Here is a 17,980-nt window from a genome sequence, read left to right on the forward strand (position 1 = left end):
GTTTGATTACCTTGCAACATTTGATGGAATTATCCTTGCAACACCTTTCTGAGATATGTGAGAACTACTGTTTGTACAGTACAGACAGAAAATGGTACAGGAGTTAAGCACCCTGCCAAAGGTCACACTGTAAGTCTGCAACAAAGCAGAGATTTTGAAGCTAGCTAGGAAGCCATCCAGTCTTATTATCACATGTTAATAATACAGTTATGTTTCATGATGATTTAAATCAGCCTGAGAGCATCACAGCTTGAAAGATATTATGCATGATGCAGACTATGCAGAATCCCAAGTAGTATACATTTACTGTAACTAGTATGGATGGATAATTACCTATTACAATTATTTAAAGCATAAAATAATAATTTTAATGACTGCATGATGCATATATTAAAGTACTAATACAGGAAGGAACAAAAGGAATTAAGACTAATGTACAGCACATAAAAATTCAGTGGACAAGATCACTATGAAGATGGTCAATACTTGCACATAATAGTTTACTTAAGGTTTTATTTATTTGGTATGTAAGTTACCATCAATAATGTGAATATAGTACACAAGAAATGCCTTTTCCCCACTCACTTGTTTTACTGGAATAATGTTACACAGTTCATCTTTTCGAGGGCTATATAACTAAAAACCAAATTGGCTAAGGTGATGCCTTCACATTAGTCTTATTCCCATAACTCAGGCACTTAGTTCCACTAAAATCAATAGACTCACGAATGTGTAAGTGAGAAGTAAAAGACAAGCATAATAAATACTTTAAATCTTACATTGGCAAATAGATATGCAATTCTGTCACATTAACTCCATGGCTGATCTTTTATTTGCATATTTTCAGAGTTTTGATCTACAAATGGATTTTAATTTGTCGACTCTTGCAAGAAAAGCCTTGTGGGAGCGGGGCAGGTCATGCATAATCAAAGAGTAAAACACAGGCAGAAGGAAGATGTGGAGAATCAGAGCTCCATTTCTGTATGAAATGCAATTATCATTATTATAATTTGCTTGTATCACATAAAGGCCTTACTGTAGTAGGTGTCATCCACATTTAGTGTTTCTTTTCAAGAAGTCCCTGTCTATGCAAATGGCATAATCTCTTACAAACTTAACATGAAAAATGTGGAATTCTTGCTTTTCTCGCTGCCCTTCAGGAAGAAGCACAGAGAGGCAAAATGATTTTCTCAAGGACATAGTGGTAGATCTGGAAGGAGAACCCAATGATCTTAACCACATTTCAGTCTCTTAACTGCAAAACCTTCCTTTTGCTGTTCTACAACAAGAGTTCAGTAAATTTGCATAGGAAGAAAATTTTGTATAGGATCCATAGCTAAAGTGAGACACTGACTGGGTGTGGGTATGTGTGAATCTGTGAGCTTGTGACCTTTTTCTGGCCATGTGGGTTCCCTGGGGTCCCTATGCTATTTATACACAAAGCCAACCCCCTCTTTTTTATATGCCAAGGTTAGGAGTACATACTCCTCACTGTATCCTCCATACCCTGAGCACTGTCTTCAGGGTGAAATAACAGCTATTCCTCCTGTCTTTTGGGGTAGGTGGGAACTTTCATTCAGCATCCACTTCATAAAAGCTATGCAGAATGCAACTTAGATTTCTCAAACCAGTAGCAAATCAGACGTCCATTAGTACCAGTGACCTCATCCTCTACCTGGAACAATCATCTCCAGAGATCAGTAATTTAAGGATATTCATCCTTGATAACTCAAGAGTTCAGAAAATGAAATAGCTTTTCTGATGTAAGCAACAAGAATCAATAACCATTAAGCACATAAGGACACTTTAATGTATAGAGCATGTGAGCATCCAAGTCACTTCATCACCAGAACAGTTCATCTGGGGAGTATGCAGGCGTCAGGGACAGGCAGAATTGTGGCCCTCCCACAACACATTGATGGTCCAGGTGCTTAGATATCATAGCTCTGTAAATGACGCTTGCCTGGGAGAGAATGAGTAAAGTGGAGAATTTGCCTATGTGAGGACTGCCGTGAGGATTAGCTTTGTGCAACAAAATAACTGAATTATTTGTGGCTGAAGCTATACGTTTTTCCTCAACTACCACCGCAGCGTTGAAGAAAGTACTGGTTTTGGCAAGATCCAAAGCTAAGATTTCACCTTTGCAGATTCAATGGTGCTATTCACTGGGAAATGGGAAAGGGAGGGGAGGAAGGGAGGGAGTCATTTGGTAAAAATGTCTTCCCTGCATCTTTTCCCAGACCTCAGGGTTTCACAAAAAACAGAACAAATCATGACCTTAGCAGTTCTATTCGGTTTAATACAGCTGCATTCTGCAGGTGGTGACCTAAAAATATGTTTATTTTGCAGCACTGCAGGCTGCAAAGCTGCACTTCAGAATGAAATAGATTCCCCTCACTCACATTTCCCTTCTTCATTCTGAACTTCCTCTCTCTCTTTTTAACTTGATGGAAGAAAGTGGTAAGAAACATAGAGATAAAATGATAGCAATGAGGCTCAGCTCAGTCTGAAATAGGCTGCCAAATAGAACCAAATAGGAGGTATCAGTATGGAGCACAAAAAATCTGACAAGCACAGTGTGTGGCACTAAGATTTTGGTACCAGACCATGTCAGAGAAGCATGCCAAGCATGGAAAACTCCCATGAAACTATCATAGTAACTGACTGAAAAATCACTGGAAGTTTTTCAAAATAGAGATCCACAAACACAAAACGAAATCAGTCAATGTCTGAGCAAGAAGTAATGTGCTGAAATGGAAATGGCTACAAGACAAATGGGAAAGCGCACTGAACGATTATTTTACATATCTCTGATGCCAGGGTTGGTTTACTCATAGGATCTAGAGGGGCTGTGTTCTCCCATCAGCACCCATCAAAGCCCTGTGTGCTCTGTGTCGCGGGACAAAGGAGCAGTTGCAGCCCCCTTTATTGCTGTGGTTATTCCAGCCTTGCTTTGCATACATAAGTGCTAACTACCAAATCAGGATAATCCTCATTTTATCAGAACATTTCCTTGCACACAGTAGCTCTCAAAGAATTTTTCCCCATTTTGAAGATTTTCTGAATCATGAACTTCAACTGGTCAAAGTATAGGGAATATCAAGAGATATCAAAAATGTGCTGACAGGCAATAGCAATAATAGTAGAGTACTCCCACCCCCTCTTTCCTTTTTCCCCTCCTCTCTCCACAAAATTTTCTATTATTTCTTCAATGTGACCTGATATATGTTAGGAATTTGGCCAAGTTGTTTGTTTATTCTGAATAAAATCTTTTCCTCAACAGAATCTGGCAAAACATCTGTGCATCATTATGTCTGGCTCTCTTTAGTCTCAAAGGTAGATGTTACACAATAAACACCACCAGCCTGTACAATAGGGACTCTCCTGACCTTTAGGATCATTTCACATTCCAGTTGTCTTAACTGGTACTCTTTTTAAGAGAAGAAATGACTGTTTTCCAAAATGGCACTCTTACAGAACCAAAATCTGTATTGAATTCCACAATATTAGCAGCAACATTTGTATGGTTCAGAAGCCGATGCTGTTATCTCCTAGGGCACATTCCTGGATAAGGTGGGGAGTTAACGTTTCTTGGAGATGCTGAGTATTCTCTACCTCCTTGGCAAACTATCTTTCTGCAATCCTTGAAATATGCAACAACCCACCTGGAGCCTTTCTTTTTAGAAAGTATACAATGAAGGAGCTTTTATAGCTTTTAGCTTAGCTTTCATATTCTTTCCACTAAGTATTTCACAGAAAATGTCACATCTATATGGAGTCTAACCTTCCGTGAGCTTACTAACAAGCTATATAAGATACACCCAGTATAACATTTTCAAAGACTGATATAAGTAGGTCTCAGTGAAGTTGAATTTCTTTGTAAATTTTATCTGTAGGCAGTAGGAAACATCCTTAAAAACACACTACATGAAAAAGCCAAGATCAACATTCGCTTGATCATTGTCATGAACATACAGAAATACAAACAGAAAGCAAGTAACCAATTTGCAGGTGGCAATTTATAGTTTTACAGTTAAAGTGCAAGATTCACTGAAGTGCCTATAGAAGAAAATTGAAGGGAAAGATTAATTTCTTTCTACTAACTGGAGATAAATCTAATCCAAGGCTTGGGCTTGTTGAAAGCTAGTTTGCTCAAAATCAAGCAATATCTGCTCTTCTAACATTGTGCTATACATCACTGAGCAGCACTTGGTAATTCCTTTTTCTCACCACATTTATTATGATTGTGATTTATGCTAGCATTTCTATTAGAACCCCATTCAGAAAAGTGAAAACGATGTATATGTAACCATTAAGCACTAAGTTTGGAAAATTGTCCTATACTTTTAATGCATACCTCTTTACCTATGATAATCACATTTACAGTGACAGGAATAGAAATGTAAAAATATCTTTAGTTTGCTACAGCTGTCAGATTACTGATGGTTTTTTGTTCTGAATCATTCCTCTGGCTTGCAAAGAATGGTCTTATCAAGCAATGCAGCTCTGTTGTGGCATAGATACACAAAAATTTTTGTTGCACTGTACTTATGTTTCCCCAGAATAAGAACAGAATCTGGCCTGAACTATGCATTCCTTGAGTTTCTTTTTCACCATTCATTACACACGAAAAATAAGACAGAAAAATAAGGATATCTCCTTTCAGATTAAGTCTGAGTTAAGTAAAATTGGTTATAGATAAAGTTGTAAAGCTGTTTTGATCATACTAGTTTAGTCAATCTGATTTCTTTGCACTTTGTCTCTTTTCCATCAGTTGTAGCTTGTCAAAATTGCACTTGTGTACTATCTGGAGTGAGGACTGCTTTTATCTTGCTAAACTATCCAGTGCGTGCCTCCCTAACAACTTGATCAGGGTCATTTCCTTCTGCTACAAGCTGCCCACCTGGTGAGCCCAGAAGAGGTCTGGGTTGGCTCCCGTGAAGGGGGGCAGCAGTGCTTTCAGGTGAATCAGCTACTAACTGCTTACATGTGGAGCTGTCACAGAGATGTACTGACACAGAGGGAATAGGTAGCTAAACCTGTTCACCTCTGGAATAGCTGAGAGCCACATTCTATGTTACAGGCTATCCAGATTAACTTCTGCACCTGGCAAACCAAATTTCCCCCCTCTTTTGCTTGTGTGGTCCATCTTTGAACAAAGCTTTGGAATCCTCTGCACAAAAATGTATATAGTGGGAGTCATGTACCCAGGTGTTGAACTAAATTTATATATAGTAATGACTTTATTTGCAATCAGGTATAAATATATATATATCTCCACTTGGGCAGGAAAGTGTGTGCATTGCTAGGGCCTACATAAAAATACAGCTTGCCATTCAATGTAATTAAGTCTTTTCACCTGAGTTAGAGCCAGGAAAAATGATTAGTACAGGTAAATATTGTTTAACACCTATCAGATTCCCCAACCATTACAAACCGCTTTTCACTGCTCATAAATTTTCCTTGGTGTAACAGTGGATTCTTACCCACATAAGTAAGTATGTACTTACATACATTTTCTTCTCTTGAGAAAAACCTTTCCCATTTTTGTGAAGGGCATATTGAATAATGTGGTTAAGACAACTGGTCAGTTTTGCTGATTTAAGAAAACAATATAATTTGACTAGTTACATATGAGATCTGTGCAATGATCAATGAATCTATTTTTACTGTGAAAAAAAATCTCTTTGATTTTGGCCTTTTTCATATTCATTTGGGCTTTCATAGTAGTAGCTGTAACTGATTATTTCGTCATAACTTATATCTTCTAGTGTAATATGAATGTAATTTTCTGCAAGTATTTTGTGGGAATGTCAATGGTTAAAATAGAGGCCAGGAAGAGTAATGATAGCAGTTCTTACAGCATTAAATGTGTATAGCGAAGCTTTCATGTACAGGTTGCTTGCAGTAGCTGCAAGCCAGGAGAGTTTCACTACAGGGCTTCTAAAACTTAGTTCCAGGGTTTCTAAATCAATGACAATATTCCACTATACTGGTAATAAAGCACTGCAAGAAGAAATCAAGAAAAAGTGCTGGGAGTGAGGCTGTTTATAAACACTTACTGCAAGGAAGATCTGAAGAGAACTGTGAGCCACTTCTATGTACTGGTATTCAAGAAAACACCCCGAGACAGTGATATAACGATGATCCTCTGGTGCCCAGTCTGGGGCTGGGGTTACTGAGGTCACGGTGCAGCCTGGTCCATTCTCCATCCACCAAGAACGATGCATTGAGATATTAAAGGTCAGAATGAGATCTGTTTCCTGCAAAAGTACAAGTGAAGAATTAACACGCTGGGATGGTACTCTGCTACCAATTGCCTCAGCTAGAGATTTTTCAGCATGCATAAAGAAGCAAAGAGCAGCAATAAAACTGCACTGTCACATGAAGATTAGTGGAGCTTGCCTGCAGCAAGCTCAAGTAGCTGTACCTTGACAGGCAGAATTGTTCTGGAGCAGAAGGAAAATAATCCTGCAAGCCAGGATCTGCTCCCAGACATTTGTAGTAGCCTGGACCATATTTCCCATGTTCCTGTGGAAATCATAAGGACTGATGGATGTGCATATTTCTACCCCAACTTTCCTCTGTTCAGTTGCTAAAAGTATGGCTCCTATTTTGGTGGTCTGATCCACCAAACTATGCAAGAATCCTTGGGAACTGGGACTTCATAGACTGTAATATGTGTGGATCTTTTGCAAGGAGTTCAACTCATAGAGTCTGAGAAGTAGTATGACAGGACTGAAATATTGGAGGAGATGCAGTAAAAGGGTTTAGCCTTATTGCTTGAAACTGTAGCCTCCTCTTCTGAATTCTTAGTAATGCTCATCTCAATCTTCCAACTTTGTAGTTGTTTGTAAGGGAACAGCTACTGAGTGTTGCCTTGTCTAAAGACTGTTCAGCTCATTAAATAAAGGGCAAAGAAGCAGGCAACCTTTAAATCCCATGCAGCTGGTACTTTCTAGCTAGTGCAAGGGAGTAGCTAGTCAGCCATGCTTTCCATTAAGATTGTGCTTATAAATAGTTCATAAAGGATTAATAAATGATTAATATACATCATAAACAATACTATGGATATGACTTTCATAAATTATACTTGGTTGCACACTACTTGAGGGTGTTATACATGGTTATAAGTAAACTATGGACCTTGTGAATTCTGCAATAACCTACACTGCTTACCAACTCTTTATAAACTATTTATAAATGTAACTTCATTGGAAAGTGTGAGTATCCTCGTCTATGTGCACATGTGCTCAGTCATGTAAAAAAGACTGCTTTTAAGTAATGTCTTTGCAGAGCCAAATTCTCTCCACACCTAACCTAAATTTTTTCAGTCTGTTGATGTTATTAATAATTAAGAATCTCATAAAGATTTCAAAATGTGACTATTTAATCATGTTTACCATGCCAAAATGATCATAATGACCATTCAGAATGCTCATTCTGAAGCAGATATATTGTGTCCTTATTTCCCTCCCTTCAAAAATAATCATTTTTCAGTTACACCTGTTTTTCCTCTGCACTAATTCAAGCGAAGGTAACTCCATCCATTGAAGTGTTGGATAATATCATGACTGACGTGTCAATCAATCAGCAATTACACTTTACACTTTATTTTATTGAAAGATATTTTAGGACACTTTATTTTATTTAAAGGACTACAGTCTTAAACAGCATAAATTTAGTACATTAAAAAATAAAAAAGAAGTTACCCTGCATAAACATACCCAACTGTCAAATGGCAGTAAGGATCACAAACACTGCTGCAATGAATAATTACCCTATGTCGTCAGAGCAGCCTGGTCCAGCAAATGATTAGCTGTATGAATAAACCCATGACACTTCCCATAAATTTAGTGATGCAACTAAATTTCAGCATTTTGAAGGTAATCAAGATTACTGTGAACATTTGAGTAACGGCTGCGTGAGCTGGGTCTCTTCAGCCTGGGGAAGAGAAGACTGAGGGGGGATCTTATCAATGTGTACAAGTACCTGAAGGGAGGGTGTCAAGGGGACAGGGACAAACTCTTTTCAGTTGTCCTGTGTGACAGGACAAGAGGCAATGGGCAAAAACCGAACCACAAGAAGTTCCGCCTGAGCATGAGGGGGAATTTCTTCCCTGTGAGAGTGACGGAGCACTGGCACAGGTTGCCCAGAGAGGTTGTGGAGTCTCCTTCTCTGGAGATCTTCAAGGCTCGCCTGGATGCAACCCTGTCTAACACACTCTAGGTGACCCTGCTTGAGCAGGGGGGTTGGACTAGGTGATCTCCAGAGGTCCCTTCCAACCTTACTGATTCTATGATTCTATGATTTGGATAAACAATCTGAATTTGCTGAAAACAGACATATTTTCCTGCGGCTATATGCCTTCATCCTCAACAAACTTGCCTGTCTCTGGACCCCTCTCTAGCAAATCTACTACTCTGATGTCTGCTGGAGTCTGTCTGTCTTGGGTACAGTCAACAGACATTTCACCCCCAGCATCCAAGCCAGGAGGTTTTTCCTTTTTCTGGAGTCAGGGTTGTTACGACTCCTTTGTAGTACAAAGTCCTTCTCACCCAGTGTAAAGGGTTGAAGAATAGGTGAATATCTTTGGAGTAACTTTGCTTGAAGTGATAGATTTATTCCTGAATGACTAAAATCAAAATCCATCATGTTATTGTCAAAAGATATTTAAGCCATTCTAGTTACCATGGAAAATTCTTAACCTCTGGTCTTTTATCAGAGCAGCAGTATGAATGAATAGGACTCATTGTTTGACTCTATTTTATTGTTCCAATACATCCAGAAGAATCAGGATGGAGTAAAAATATTTTATGAGAGCAGATAAGGGATGAAAAATATATTATTTGAAAAAGAAAGGAATAAACTAGCTGTCAGGGACTGAATATTTGTTAGACATCTGCAAGGTGAAGTTAAAATGTGTCAGGAGGAGCTAATAAAGATCAAAACTGGACTCTCTAGAGACAACTTCATTGCTTTAAAGATAGTTATGTTTGCTTACACAAGGTGTAGTAGTCCAAAAAGCTTTTGGTTAAAAGTACAAGTAAAAGTGCCAAGTTACAGAAAATATAATTACACAGTAAAATCTTTATAATTATATATGTAAATAAAACTTCACAAAATTCAGCTTTCTTCTTCCCTGAATTTATTCCTGCAATAAACAACTTTTACTGAAAGCCTGGAATTCATATCTTGGAAATTTTGAATAAAGTGGTTGAGAAGTCTTTTAAAGAATGTAGCTATTATATATCTAATTAATGAAGAAACAGTGGCCAAGTTCAGCAAGCAAAATAGTAAGTGGAGGCAAAATCTGGTTTGTTAGACCCTTGCCATCATCCATGCCTCAGTGCAAGTACAACTGGAAAAAGACTGACAATGAACTCCAATTTTCACAAACAAGTACCTGTCCCTGTAAATTAGTGCCCATAAATTCTTACGCCCAAAGCATGTGGGATAAGAATAAACGCAGAAGGATCCTGTTTATACAAAGTCAGCTGCAGCACAACTTTAGACCTTTTCAGGTGTTAATCATTATGGGCTTTGATCTTGCTTATAAGCTTCAAATTATCTCCCTCTATGGGCAATGAGATTAGAAGAATATTTCCAGTTGTTTAATAGTGAAGGATATCTAGTTTAGGAAGAGTTTTACTTTTTAATGAGAAAACTGATAAGGACCTGAATGTCCTTGTAGAACTGTGTGAACCAAATTAAAGATGATATATCTATCATTAACAGCTATTATACTGGAAACATTTCAAATTATTTTTTAATAAGCTTTCTTGCTATTTACTCTGCTCACTGTTTGAATATACCTTTAGTGGCCATAGATGAGGATTGCACTGGAAGCAGAGGATTTTTGTATTCTCTTGTGTATTTGCCATATGTTTTCTTCCCAGTGTCTATGGCTCAGATTTCTCTATTGTTCAGAGAAATGCAGAGAAATGGTCTAAAAAACCTTGGAAATATGAAACTTAACAAGAACTGTTGATACACATTGGGCATGTTGATATGTTGTTTTCACTGTTTGTATGTCAAGGAAGATTTTATTACCCTAAGTTCAACAAACAGCTGCTTCCTTCATGTGCACAGAAATACATCTGTATGAGCTTTATTGATGATCACTGTGAGGCTTTTGTAAATCCTGGTGATATTTGTAAAGCCTGTTAATGGAAATCAGTGCATTAAAGTAGATTTTGTTATTCAGCAAAGGTAAAAATCAGAGGAAAATATTCTGTAGGACATCTTTGCCGCTGTTCTTGAGATGTCATGGTATTTGTAGTGGTCAGGAGACGTACTATTACTGGACTGGACAAAACTGGAACTTGAAGATTTCATAGACATTAGAAGCCCAGACATCTTCAAAGCAAGTGTATAAATTTATTCTAGCTTGTTTTGTGAAAAATACAGAATCCTGATGGATGTATGTCTGTGTTAAATACAGTACATAATAACTTTGGCTAGGATTAAGTGCACACTGCTTCTGGTTGACGAAAACCTACACATCTTACTGAAGACAGCTAATAACAGAACATGGCAGTAGAGAGCTATGTAAGAGTTACTAAGAATAAATATAGCCTTCTTTGTATAAAGGAGCAGCAGTCCTCCAAATGAAGATAGTTAGGCAGTGTGTGTATATTTCTACTACTATATATTAATATGTATACTATCTCTGAACAGTAATCATGGCAAGGGTTTTGTTAGGCAGTCTGGTGCAGTTTGGAACAGCTGATCCCAAAAAATCCAAGAGAAATCCGAGCAAAAAGAAAGGCAGTAGTGATTCAGGGTTATTCTCTTTGAAAGTACAAGAGATTTTGAAGACTCAGGGAAACTAAATTACGTTGACCTCTGTGCTTGTGGCTTCCCATGTCATAGGAGATGAGATTATTCTATTTTACTAATTAGGAATTGCTGAAATCTGTGCAGAGCTATGAAGCTGCAGTACAAGTTTCGCCAAATGCAACCATGCAACCCCTTGTTTCATTTTTCAAACCCAAACAAGCAAGAACAGGCTGCTTGGAGACTGAATGATCACACAAGTTTTCAGGGATAAAAGAGCAGTGTCTGAAAGTGTCTATAGTTCTGGATGCCTTGGATGTGCAGAGACCTCTACAGGCAGTTTTGCCTTCTGTTATCTCACTTTTCCGCTAAAAGTAGCTCCCATCAGGCAGTACCATTTTGGTATGAGAGCAGACTTCCTGTCTAAAGAAACAACTGCTCTTACTGAAGGGTCAAGATACAGATTGACATGTAGGCCTTTTTTTTTTTTCTTTTTTTTTTCTTTTTTTTTTTTTTTTTTTTTTACTGTCTTATCCACAGTTGATATAAAGGAAATAATTATTGTACAATTGTGTAGAGATCATGGATTTCCACTACCAAAATTTTTTTTATCCTGTTGCATCTTAAATTTTTAGCATCTCTATTTTACTTTTTTGCTAAACAGGCAATTCATTCCCTTTCATTTGAACATTTTTTTTTCAGTAACTCACAATTTTGGCCTTGAATTTGCTCTTACATAACAATTATGCATCAGTATAATTCCAAACGTGATATGCAATATGGTTTACCTATATGGCATTAATGAGATAAGACTGTATCAGTCTGCATCCATCCAGCAGATTTACCTCTGAAATTGATCCATGAAAAAAAGCAGAAGTTATCTTACTGTTAGCTTTTCTCAGTAATCTGTTCAAAATGCTCTGCATGTGTCTTAAGTGATTTCTAGGGTAGTGTACATCCAAAGATCTCAATGAATTACTTATAAAGACATCAACATGAGAGAAAGAGATCACTCAAGTGTGCTGATTTTTTTTTCTAAAATGAAAGTAGATGCTTATATGAACAAAATACTGTAAAATAGTTCTCAAAAAGCATAGCCACTTCAATACAGGGATTGACACTGTAATTTACGACTCTGTTATAGCATTCCTATCAATAATCCTATGAAATTGTTAGAGCTTCAATCAATGCTATCTTAATTAAGATCTTCATATTTTTGTAATATTGGAATATCTATACTGACAGACCTAACAATTCTGTTCCATCCTGTTACATTTTATTAAGATCCCTTGCTAAATTCCAGAATATTAATTCCATCAGTTCAGCAGCATCAACATTTTTCATTAACAGCTTTATTCAAGAGGTTTCTATCTATATAGTTCTTCAATTAAAAATATCATAAAAAGAAAGCAAAAACTTGCAATTTGTATTGCAAGGTTACTACTATCTCATGAATATTTTTCATATTTAAACAGAATATTTTTAGACTAAGAATGTTCTGGACTAAGATCCTTTGAATTTTTTAATGGAGAGTAGGAGAAACAAGTCCACCCCAATATTTAGTGACTTATAGTTACTATTGGGAGTTGACAGGTTGCAGTCTTTGTGCTATCATGTAGACATTTGAATCTGTGTCTTCTACAAATTTAGTGAAGTCCCAGGCATTAGAATATTATGAAGCTCTTTACAATTGGCTTTGTGTAGGATTTAAGTTTGGTAGAATAATAAAAATCCAATGAAATAGACAGCTGAACAGAGGTTCCCACATCCCAGTGTAGCAGTCAACCCTTTTAATTTCTCACCACACTCAATACCACTCTAGAATTGAAGGATTCAAGTTTTGAAGGAAATTGTGTTGAATATAATACCTTGTCCTGAAAAGTTTCAGTTTTGACAAACCACTGTTCTCTGATGAAAATAGCCAGACTTGCCTAGAAACTTTGTTAGTGCAGATATAAAGTGGGCAGTTTTCCACTTTCAACTGATGTACACTGTTCTAAGACTACTGACTGGCATGGAATTATTGCCAGATTTCATTAAAAAAAGCTTCATTCATTCCAGAAGATGAAGTCTGGAATTGTAAGTCGAAAATTTAAACCTGAAGATGCAAAAAAGCAACTTAGATATATTTTTGTGTACTAAAAGACGATGATCCAACAGGTATATTAGAGAACTAATTTTAAGCTTCAATGTGGAACAGTGCGACTGGATTGAGGGCAGAGTTCCATAGCTAGAAACTGGATGGTAGTGCTTAGTCTCTCTTCATAATATTCTTCCCATACTAAAAGTGCATTTCACAATGTAAAACTGTAAACAAATTTTAGTCATTCTAAATTCAGTACCATTCTGAATTTCTTTTCAAAATGAAGTGAATATTATGAACAGTTTCCAAACACTAGTTGTCCATTTTTAGTTGAAAATAGATGATTTCACAGTTTACAGAAATATCACTGTATTTGTATTAGTTTGTCATGTACAGAACAGAACAGAATGATTTTAAACAAGTTTTAGCTCCTTAGTGTCTCAGGATGGATTTTTTTTTTTCTTTTTAAATGGTAAAGGAAATATGTCTCATGTCTTGTTTTATCCAGGCAAATATACAGATCAATAGTGCTTAAAATTTGCAGACATAAATATAAATAACCCCCTAATTCAAAATAAAACACTCTAAGTACAAAGATGTCTTACATTTGGATAATATCCAAAGGACTGAGCAGAGCTTCCAGTGAGCTAAGAACAAAGCAACAAACGGCAAGGTCTAGGTCCCCAGTAAAACAATAGGATCAAAGGATCTTGTCCTTAAAATGTTTCCCTTTCTAGGATGAATGGTTTGCTCTAAGTTGTAAAAGCATCTCAGGAACACTTTGCTTAATTACCTCTCTTCAAGGCAAAAGTTTATCATGGTCAACAATTTAATAAGGATGATTGCAAAAGTGTGTGATATAGAACTTCTCTGATAGTTTTAGAGTGTCCATGCAGAAGAAAACTCCTGTTGATATGGTTTGTTTTAGGATCCTTTGGCATTGGTTATATAACAGTAAATGCTGTAAAACAGTACACATATAAAATGGCAAATCTTTGTTTTCTGTTTCCGGGGATGTTTATTCTCTTTAAAAATTTAAATAATTATAGCATCTATCTTTTCTTACTTTAAACAACCTGCTTATCCATGACTCCTGAGTTGAGCTTATGCCTACAATTGAGATATACATATTTTTTTCTGATTGAGTCAGCCTCTGATATTACATCCACAAAATGCAGAGTGTACAGAAAACAGTAAGTAGACTTCAACAGAGTTCTCAGGTCAAAGTTGTTATCCCAGAAGAGGCATTAGGAAACATGAGACCGTTGTCATGCAGAAGTGGTTCAAGAAACACCGAGGTGAGGATTAATACATATTGTACACAATACACTATAGTTTAAGCATTTCTAGTCAGCACTGAGTTTGTGTGTGTCAGGATTTCAGGATAAATAAAAATAAGCCTGGATGAATCAGGAAATTACTAAAAAGTGTGTGGAACCATCTTATTCAGTTTAATTCAAATTTAGCCCCAATGAATATTTTCAAGAGAATTTACTTCTGTGAGGAGGTTGCAATGAACTAAAGCAGCAACTTATAATGCATAGCTAGTCCTCACAACCCACTTGCATTCTCAGTATGAAACAAAATAGCCATATTTAAATGATTTGAATTCTTCTGAAGTCAATAGAGTCCAGCTGAAAGAGAGTCTAAGTATTTCTGAAGGACCCTGAAAAGCTACTTAGAGAACCTAAATAAGACATTGAGCAGGAAGCCAGCCACAGATAAGAGAGGACAGAGATGGCACTGGAATGTGTGCCGTCTAAATATAAACCTTATGTCCTCTTAAAGAACTAGCATGGGGTATGGAACAACTTTCACCATGATTTAGATCACTGTTGATGAGGCTGACACTTTTCATCCACAGATTTAGATTCAGCTCTGAAGTTGTACAACATTCAGGTAGCTTGCAAATTTGGGCCAGTAGAGCAAAAGTCAGCTCAGCAAACCAACATGAATAAACAGCATGGTGTGCAAAAAGACTGAATATAGCAGTCTCTGTTGCAACACTGCTGAATATTTGTAGCAAGGATGTTTCTGATTTTCAGTCTGACACATTTTCCTCCTACCTATGGCTTTTATCTGACTTCAAGGACTCACACAGGTACAACTCTACCAGGTCACAAAGGAAAACCCATGTCACTGTTTTCAGTGTAAAAACATTTAGCTACCCCACAGATTTTGAAAAAGACCTTCAGTACTTATCTCTGTGGTTCTGTTTATTTTTTAAATGAACAAAACAGTTGTCTCAGGGCTGTGTTATAACACCCCAACTAACTTTAGTTCATAAAGAGTTCATTCATGTTTTTGCAATTGAGGATGTTTATTGGACTATGTAAGGCTATATTCAGATTTGATATATCAAACTCTTTTCACTTTACATGCAGTAATTAATTTAACAGTAAGTGAAACTGCTCTTTCCTTTTCTAGAGTGATATTATGTCACATAACACGGACCACAGATTAGTTTTATGAAAACTAATTTGATTATTCACTACTCTCATCTAACTGCAGAAATAAGATCTAGCTTATCTTGGACATGGAGTGAATTAAGGATGGTTTGTATATTGGCTGTTCCCTGTGTTTGAGAAGTTACACTAAGGAAATTATTTGAATTATGTCTAAGAAATGGGATTCATAGTTTCCTCTATTTTAGTGATAGACTTTTTTTCTGCAGTGTACCTCAGAAATAATTTTGAAGAATCCAAGAATACTCAGGAATTCCAGCTGAAATTGGAGACTAGTTTTAGCTTAAAAATGAAGAGAACAACACCATAAGCGATTCATTTCCACATTTACAGAAGAAAGTGTTAAAGTTTTTTAAACTAGACTCATTAGGGCATTTAGGCAGCATTTGCAAATTGAAATGGAAAATGCTAGCACATGCACTTATTCAGTGTACGTTATATGGGTTCAAATCTCCCTGTTTCTTGATTCAAAAAGTGTACTTCACTCTTCTTGTGAGGTGTTACTGAAGGATGACTATGCAATCAGCTGAGTAAACTACAGCCTTGTAAGAACAATTTGAGGCCATTTTAAAAGATTCAGTGCATAACTTTGGGTAAATGTATGTTTTCTATTAAGCTTTCAGAAGCACACCTTAAGGAATAAGATTATGATGCCATGCTAGATTTTTACCTAGTACGAAGGAAAGTACCTCATGTACCATAAAAGAAAAAGTAGCAATTTAAATCAGCTAAGGTACTAATCCATAGATTAATCATCTGCCACTCTTCTACACTGCATGCAATGCTGCTAAATCATGCATAACTATCTGTAGAGTATAAGAATACCTAATTTAAGATGTCAAAAACAGTTCAATAAAAGGATCCACTATTTTGCACATCTTATCTGTAGCACCAGTTTGTATAACACACACACCAGTTTCTATAACAGGCATAAGGTTATGATATATGTAAGGTTATACATACAGTAATGAATAGCATACATAAGAGAGCATACATAGCATGCAAAAGAAATATCATGCGGATTCAGGGTGTAGGGTTATGATTTTGAACTAATAGTATCATTAGGTGATAACAAGATGCTTTCTAAGTATCATACTAATTCATCCTAAAACTCTTTACAACAGCTTTTATTTCCCATGATTTTCTTCTCCTTCCCCTTAGATAAAAATATTTTCTTCTAGTATTTGACAATGCAGCAGTTAACAAATAAACCATATTATTTAATGATATAACAAATGCTACTTTGTACTGTACGCGTGTCTTTTTTTTGTAAAGCTTTGTTCTCTTTTCAATAGTTAAATTATAGAAATAAAAATAATAAAAAAAAATAATGTAGATTGATTCAGATATTCCCATTCTTAAATATGGTTTATCCCCGTATTTTATTTCAGATATTAAATGCAAATGTAAAGGAGATGGTTTTGTAAAAGACAATGCAGAATAGCCTACAAATTGCAGAGGAGGATCTTGTATCTAGTAGGCACCCTTAAAACCTGTTTCTAGAAAAGCTGTGTCTTAACGATAGCTTAGTGGCAGTTCTTATGAGATGTCAGTTCCACTGTTACAGGAGATTCATGTTTTGATGCTTTGCTCCATCTCACAGGGTTGTGCAAAAGTAAAAATTGCCTTTCACTTCAAATTTGCATTGATTTGCTTCAAAGACAGAAGAAGCCTCAAGTTATGGTTTCCTACTAGTTAGTAACCTGATCACTCTTCAGTGAGAATGCAAACTCCATCTCTTACAGCTGAGCACTGACTGGCAGGTGAGCAGCTCTGCAGAAAAGGCCTGCAGAGAGGCCTGAAGGACACCAAGCTGACTCTGAGCCAGCATAGCAAAGAAGACCAACAGCATCCTGGGCTGCGTTAGGCAGACCATTGCCAGCAGGTCGAGGGAGATGATCCTTTTCCTCTACTTATCTCTGATGAAGCCACATGTAGAGTGCTATGTCTAGTGCTGGGCTCCTAAGTGTGAAAGAGATGTGGAGCTACTGGAGCAAGTCCAGCAGAGGGCCACAAAGATGACTAAGGGACTGGAACATTTGTCATAGAGGGAGAGATTGAGGGCACTGGATCTGTTCAGTGTTAAGAGGAGAAGGCTCAGAAGGGATCCCAGTGCTGCCCATAACCTAGAGAGAGGCAAGCCTAGAGAAGACGAGGCTCCTCTCAGTAGTGCCCAACAGAAGGACAAGGGACAACAAACACAAGTTGGAATACAGTAAATTCTGATTAGATTTAAAGATTTTTTTGCTTGCTTGTTTTCCATGAGTGTGGTCAAAAACTAGAGCAGGTGCCCAAAGAGGTGGTGCAATCCTTGCACCAATAGATCCTTGGATCCTTGGAGCTATTCAAAACTTGACTGGAAAAGTGCCTGAACAATCTGATTTAATTGGTCCTCCTTTGAGAAGAGAGTTGTATCAGATGATCTTCCAGTCTAATTATTCTGTGATACAAAATGCATTCCCTTGAAGATTAAAAAAAAAAAATGTTCCCGTAGTTCTCTAAAAAAGCCCCTAATTACACCACAAATTGGCTTCTTGCAGCACAAAAGTCAGTGGGGTGTATCCCTCAAAATCCTACTATAACATACTGGAGAACACAGTAATAATAAAAACCCAGCAACTCAAGTATGACTTGTCCACTGGACTGATAACTA

General features: G+C 36.9%; 1 protein-coding gene across 1 annotated transcript in view; it reads right to left on the reverse strand.

The window, feature by feature from the left end:
* The window catches only part of NKAIN2 (sodium/potassium transporting ATPase interacting 2), a 545,944-nt gene that overhangs the window by 72,866 nt on the left and 455,098 nt on the right, over window positions 1–17,980 (reverse strand). Inside the window, exon 4 of the mRNA XM_062570920.1 lies at window positions 6,063–6,263. Coding sequence (XP_062426904.1) covers window positions 6,063–6,263 — 201 coding nt within the window. The remainder of the gene's footprint in view (window positions 1–6,062; window positions 6,264–17,980) is intronic.

This window comes from Rhea pennata, chromosome 3 (genome assembly GCF_028389875.1).
Source record: "Rhea pennata isolate bPtePen1 chromosome 3, bPtePen1.pri, whole genome shotgun sequence".
Classification (NCBI taxonomy): Eukaryota; Metazoa; Chordata; class Aves; order Rheiformes; family Rheidae; genus Rhea; species Rhea pennata.